Below are 7,310 nucleotides of genomic sequence, written 5' to 3'. Positions count from 1 at the left end.
GTATTATATTGCTTTTTCTAAATTATTACTCATATATTACTATATGCATTTTTAAACCCGAAAATGACTAATAGCGACTGAAATAAATAAATAAAAGTTGCTGAAAATAGGTGGTTTAGACAGGCAGAGAAGCAAGACACATTCTTTCCAGGCATGATTTATTGAAAACACACCAAATGTATACTCTACAAACCATCATGTTTCTGTTATGTTTAACAAGCTTAATATTTGCATGTGGGTATTAGTAAAATTAAGTAATACATTCTGTCACTGTGGCACTGCTTCTGCTCGCTACTAAAGCATTAGCAATTGAACTCCTCTAGGAAAAAATTAAATCATCTTGAATGAGCCTAACTTTTGAAAAAGTTTATTATACAATGAATTACAAGGCAGAAACCCCACGCCAATCTAAACTACTTGGAGTCAAGGGAACATGGGAGGGCGAATGATACAGCAAGTGTCAGATGAAAGAAGGAAAGGGAAGGCTGACAGCTTCTTGAGATATGGCAGTTGAAGGGGAGGAATAAAGTTATACAAAACACACATTTTTCACTACCATGGAAAAGATTAAGGCACATGATAGGCATACAACACATTGGCTACTGAGATATACACTGACTTTATTTTGACAAACTTGAATCAGTTTTATCTACACAGGTAGGTTTGATTCAATGTGTGCCTGTGTCCTTTTGTATTTAACAGTACAGTTATGTGGCTTTTTATTTCATCAATGTGTTACACAACCAGAAAACCAATAAACTCTAATGAATGTTAAATACAATTCCTTTGGTTGTGGTGCTGCAGAGACCGTCAAAGACAGTCTGTTATTTGTTTTTCTCGCTTTTTTTTTCCTTTCCTCAAGATCAATCAGTACTGTCCAATGAAAACACGCAGTTCTAGGGATCCAAAAAAAATAAAGATGCAGGGTATTATTATAAGGTTTTAACTTCTGGAATTAAGAGTTATACATTTATTTGTAGTTTATTGAATTTTACCACAACACACATATTTGTAAACACGGTGTAAACGCAAGCTTTTATAAAACCACGTCACAAAGAAAAACGTCAATGCAGGCACATGCCATTTGCCAGGATGACACGAGTGATGCGGAATTTGCGTCTGCAGTTTATGCTGACTGACTGATGCTGGAGAACACACTATAGCACAGATGTTGGTGTGTGGTCTTACCAAGCACGAGGGAAAATGGCAAATTTACTTGATGTCACTGTTTTTCCAAGTCAAACCTGTCCACCCTGAAACTTTGTAAAAAATATATACTATATAAATGTTTTTTTTTTTATACTTCACTTTATACAGTGTGACCTTTCAGTTTGTGTTGAAAGCTTCATATCTATTCTGCTGTTCTTTTGCTCCATATTGATGGATTAGTTGATATCACAAAAACAGAAAAAAATGGCACTTAAAAACAATATGAACATCTGTACACTTTTTTTCATGCTCACAAGAATATTTTACTTTAAGAAGCATTGAGTGCTTGATTGTAACATAGTAGGAAGAAAAATGGATAGTAAAAATTCTATTTATAACTTGTTTCATTTCTTGACCTCTGACCCTTGAACCCACTGCAAGTGTTGTCATAAAAAATGCCTCATGAAACAACACTGCAATTATGTTTAAAATCCTTTTTACTTACAATATATAAATAAGTGATAGTGTGTGAAACTTGGCAATAACTGGCTGTTAGTTGCTTCCAATCCAATGTGTTTTCCAAACAATGCGGTATTAATATACAACTACAAGATTGGCATTTTCTTCATATTTTGACCCTAATATACATGTTTGTAAAAATTGACAAAAATAAAAAACGGGTATAGACTTCTTTTTTTTTAAACAAAATAACCATATTCTGCCTTTTCATCACCAAAAACAATATTTTTATAAACAAAATACCTTAATTTCTTTCATACGAATCAAACACTGTGTTGTGACAAGCTGACTGCTTTTCTACCCATCTGTGCGGATGTTGTTCATTTACATCTTGTTGAGATGTTGCTCCATTCGATGCCCACTCAACATCACCTTCTACTGTCCAGAGAACAACTTGCAAAATCCTCACTTTATAAAATAAACCTCATATTCCAAAGCATTTCAGTGCAGTTTTTTTTCAACCACAGTGAACCAAATGGGCTGTGGCTTGAAGACGTTTATCCACAATGCTATTTTCTTTCACACCCCACCAAAACCAAAACTAACAACCAGTGAGTGATCAATCAATCAATCAATCCACACCAGCCCACATCAAAATACCAAACTTACACAACAAATCGAAATTACTTGGGAAAAATCTGACAACCTTTAAAACTTCCAGATTTAAAACAAAGCCAAAACAAAAGTATTCCTTCTTGTGCCAAGTTTCCTTTCACCACACGTTCATTTGCCCTTTAGTTCCCTCATCCCATTCTCACATCATCCATTTCTTTGCCAATAGTGTCAACCTTGAATACCTTGATGTCACCTGTAGATCTCAACAAGAATCAACACTGAAAAATTCACATGCTGTCCAGTGGGAATGTAGAAATGTAGAAGTAGTAGGAATAGTCACTCCATATGTTTTTCATTTTCTTTTCTTTTTTTGAAAAGCAAAATTGCTGGCTGCTGCTGGGTAGTCGTTGTTCTGATCATGAAGATTATTACTATTTTTTTTCTAATCTGCTATCTGTACAAAGTTCAACTCCAAACGAGCTCCGTATGAAATGGCAGTGGTGATGTGAGAGTTCCTCCTGTGGTGTCACTCTGTCGCTTGGTCGTTTTAAGCCTGGAGTGCATGAACAAAACAAGAAGAAACATATTAGGAGACACATACAGGTGGCTGAAAGGAGAGGCTCAAGTCCCCAAAAATATTTCTTCTTCTGATACATATTATGTTGGTGGAATAAATTGAGTTGAGATGAATCCAACTGTTTTCAATCATTTTGCCATTTTGTTATTCTACTGCCCCCTTCTGTCGACTAAAATTGATGTTGAAAATCAAAAGTGTCCTTGAGCTTGCGTTAACATCAACTGACCAAATTGACTAAAAAGAAGAAAAAAAAAGGTGACCCGTGATGTTCACAATGCCAGCCTGAGGGCACTTTCACGTTAATTTCAGTTGACAGCAGAGGGCAGTAGAGCGCCTATAAATCACAGGTGGATTTATCTGCTAATGTAAATGTTATTCCACCAACACAATATTAATTAAACAGGTGGTGGTGGTAAAAAAATAATAATTAAGCACTAGAACATCCTTTAGTTCAAACCAGATCAAACTCATAATAAGTCCATTAAATGGCATTGGGGTTAAAGAGAAGCAGCATATCCTTGTATTTGAGGACAAATTGTGGCATGAGAGTAGAAAATAAACCACCATAGCCACTATACATCATTTCTTGTGATACAGTAGGATGAAGATGGAAATACAGAAAGAAAAGATGATAATTCGTCATGTGGAGAAAAACATGAAGGTCAGACATGACGTTTGGGACACGTGAGCTGGTCAACAGAGGGAATGTGGCACAAATAAATGCTGAAAATGTAAAACAGACTCATACCATGGCAACGGCACAATTGGGACCTCTGGACATGAAAATGGTTGTCACCCAACATATTAAATGTGCAGGTCTTAAGAGGTTTTTGATTTAAACATGTTGCTTTACAAATAATTGACCTTCCCGTATCTTGAGCAGTGACACACTGTAGGAGAGTAATTCATAATGTGTATCTCACAATATGCATATCTTATTCTTTCTTTCCCTTTTGATTTGGGGTTCCCCAGGAGCATTCATGTGGAGTGCTGGCAAATGACCCCCCTTCATCATTTGCCATCAATTTCAGCAAAGGCTGTCAGGGGAGGCAACGAGTGGACGTCGGTGCACATTTCAATCAGGCAGCAGCTGCTGAACCGCAATCACACTCGAAAGCCTGTTGACTTGCGTGCACCTTCTCCAAAGGCGAGAATTCAAATTTGTTTTTGTTAATGCTGTATGTTTGCTTCCTGAGGTGCCAAATTAGGTCAGTTGCATTGTTGAAAGGGAAACGCACATCGAATTCAAGAGCAGTATGAAAAATTGGTGTTGTATGTGACACGTCTGATGAGGGTGCTCAGTGACAGAAACTCTGCAAGACATTGAGTGTAGGTGAGAGGAAACTAGATGGAATCCATGAGCAAATGAGGAATGGGAAGGTTGACTACAGTCCAACTCAGGGGTGAGGGTGGTTACTTTGTGATTTTCTTTTTCAAACCTACCATGCATGCATTTAGACCCAGGAATCAACGGGCTGTGGCTTAACATCACAAGCGTCCACCAGACTGACCGCAGGCCTATTAGTCCTGATATAGTGTTTCCTACTTGTGTCATTCTGTGCAATAGGACGGGTTTAAAAAACACAAAGCAAAACAAAAGGAGGTCAATGCATTGGACCAATACACTCAAATATTCACATGCAGCCAAATACAGAGAGAAGCAGGTGTTAATGTCTTGTTGTTCACAAGCTACAAAGGGAAAGAACACATACAGTAGCAACGTGCAAAAGAAAGAAGGAGAGATTAGTATTAATGGATACAACTTGCATTGCTATCTGGAACATCTTTGGTTGGTTCATAGCAGATTTAAAATATAAGAGCCAAAATAAACATCAGGTATAGTGCTAAAACTTGTATAGGTTAAAAGTGCCCCCAAAAAAGAGCAAAACTTCCACAAATTTAAGTGCAGTTTAGTTGATAGTGTTTTAATTTTTGACCATCTTTAATAATGCCAGCTTAAAAAAAAAAACTTCAAATAAATTCATTTTAATTTCACAATTCTTCTGAGGTTGGTTTTACTTCAGAAGTTTATTTATGCCCCTTATAGGTATACAGAGGCTAATATGTATGTTCCCAACCTAATAAATAAAATGTTGATGGTATAAAAATGTTACTTTTGATGTTGGGTTTGCTTATAATTAATGAATTTAAGACACTTATTGGGCCAATTCAGCAATTAATCTACTATACTGTCTGTTTTTTTTTTTTTAATTTTGTCATAAATATGATTGCCATACATATTGCAAGGAGTATTTTACAGCTTCATATACAGCATATACAGCAGGACGCAAAAGTCCAAGAGATGCAGAGATCAGTGATTCCCAACCAGAATGTCTTGAGAAGCAGGAAATGATCAGTTCAATTTGTCTCAAAAGTATTCTACATGTTTTGAATTGTTCATGTATGCCAGTGATGCATTGTGATGGGCGGGGTAATTAAATGTTCTTCCATAGATAGCAGAAGGTACAATTAACGTGTGTTTATACAACAAAATAAGTCTTCCTGTGAGTACATCAGCTTTGTGTTCAATTAAACAAGCACACAATTCACACTGAGTAGTCAATTTGTGAGTACATTCAGATGAGATCATCATTCAATATTCCTGGTTGTGACATGTTTCCTATAGTAGTGCGCTGTGAGACTTTTTCAATGTGAAATGTGACCAATGTCTCAATAAAGGTTGGGAAAAACTGGCCTCGAGGACATAAGGGTCTATTTGTTGCATTCATTTGACTGTACCAGGGGGTGAGTCCCATTCATTTAACAGCGGATTGGATAACATATATGAAGTGTACTTGAGTCCTCTGACGGCTACAGTACTTTGAGGGCGCATTTGCACCGAGCTCTGCAATTAACACACTCTAGCAAGCTGAATTCAGTAGACAACCATTTGATATAGCCTCGGTCTTCTCATTGCCAAAGAAAGGGTGTGTTCCATAAGAGGCAGTTGTTGGCAGCTATTTTAATCGGTGCGAGCTTAATTACTTTACGGACTCCAAAAGCTTCCACTTAATTAACTAGTGGCTCACAGATCTGAGGGCATTCACAGCCCTCAGCTGCAGACAGACTCATAAACGAACAGGAATGACACATTTCATCCTCTTTAAAGAATTGATAGGATTAAAATCTTCCACTGAAAATGTGGAAATAAGTCAACAGAAAGAGGGAGGTTGGGCAGGGGACGTGACAATATTTCAATGAGACACCGTTACTTTGTCCTCTATGCTCTAATCCCTCTGGAAACAAGAAAAGTTGTGCTGGCACCTTTAATGGCTCCCGCTCTGAAAGGTCCACTGAACTGTCGCCTGTCTTGTATTTGCAGTCTTTGTCCCTCTGGTCAATGGTGGAGTAACCATCTAATGAGGTCGGAGAAGGGTGGTCAACTTCATTGCGGATAAGAACAAATGATGCATTCACTTGCTTTAAGTAGAAAATACATGATGCATGTTATTCAATTTCATGGTCACAACAGCTCCTACAAATTATTTAACTTGACTTTTGGACACACAATATTTGCATTCTTATTTTTACCTGATGGAGATAAGACGGGTCATCAATGTTCTTCACCTTATAAGGCATGTACTCAATTCAAATGCATTACTCTGAACGCTCATTAAATGTAACATTTCTTATTTACAGTAATTTCTGGACTATAAACCGCGCTAGCTAAATTTGGGGAATACTCGTGTTTGCGACACATATAATCCGCACCCGACTGTAAACCGCAGGTGCTTTTAATGTTCCCGCTACTTTCTTTTCCATAATCAGGGCGCAAATTGTCTCGCTCTCGTTCTCGCTCTCCTTCTGTATTTGGGCTCACTTGGTTTGTTTTGCTCTGCCTGACGCTCTTACGCTTCCTTTATAGTGCGCCCCATTGTGATCTGAAGGATAAGCCGCACCTTTGTATTAGCCGCAGGGTTGAATGCAAGTGAAAAAAGTAGCGGCTTATAGTCCAGAAATTACTGTACATTAGAAATGCAACAGTCGCATTTTGCTATATCATTACTCAGGATATCAGGAAAACAAGAAGGCGGGTAAATCTTTATAAATAGGGAAGCAAGTTCAAATAATAGTTTAACAAACAAACCACAGGAGATTTGTTGTATGTATGATGTAGTGAGTGTGTAGTGATTTTTTGGGGTGGCCCAGCCTATGCCAACATCTTGTCAAGAGAGGGGCCCTACACACAGCATCAATTTGCACTACACCTACTGACCCTCGGCCACCATGTTGAGGTCACAATGATTGACTTGAAGTCAACGCATTTAAAGTACTTCAACTACTAACTACTACGGTGCTGGTTAAACTTCTTCAATTTGTAAGGAGACTTAATAGAAGAACATTCATGACCTGTTCAGATACTGCCTCGGGTTAGATTAGCACAAAGTGGCTTAAAGTTACCAGTCAATTTGTCTGTTTTGGTCTCTTAATAGGATTTGTTCACAATACAGCAACAGTGAATATGCTTCAAATGAGAAACTCGACCCTCATGTGATCTTAATTCCTTCAA

The 7,310-nt window shown here is 37.6% G+C and overlaps 1 protein-coding gene across 15 annotated transcripts in view; it reads right to left on the bottom strand.

Moving 5' to 3' along the window:
- Window positions 1–141: 141 nt before the first annotated feature.
- The window catches only part of arvcfb (ARVCF delta catenin family member b), a 201,064-nt gene continuing 193,895 nt past the window's right edge, over window positions 142–7,310 (bottom strand). For 14 of the 15 annotated variants that reach the window (XM_077560509.1, XM_077560507.1, XM_077560508.1 and 11 more), the window contains 3 exons: window positions 6,065–6,156; window positions 4,244–4,356; window positions 142–2,776 (listed from right to left, as the gene is read on the bottom strand). In XM_077560509.1, the coding sequence (XP_077416635.1) occupies window positions 4,255–4,356; window positions 6,065–6,156 (194 nt within the window). In that variant the 3' untranslated portion in view covers window positions 142–2,776; window positions 4,244–4,254. The remainder of the gene's footprint in view (window positions 2,777–4,243; window positions 4,357–6,064; window positions 6,157–7,310) is intronic. The other variant, XM_077560506.1, reaches the window with a different exon arrangement.

Source organism: Vanacampus margaritifer, chromosome 3 (genome assembly GCF_051991255.1).
Source record: "Vanacampus margaritifer isolate UIUO_Vmar chromosome 3, RoL_Vmar_1.0, whole genome shotgun sequence".
Classification (NCBI taxonomy): domain Eukaryota; kingdom Metazoa; phylum Chordata; class Actinopteri; order Syngnathiformes; family Syngnathidae; genus Vanacampus; species Vanacampus margaritifer.
Note: the sequence above shows the minus strand (reverse complement) of the source record. Positions and strands in the feature narration are given on the sequence as shown.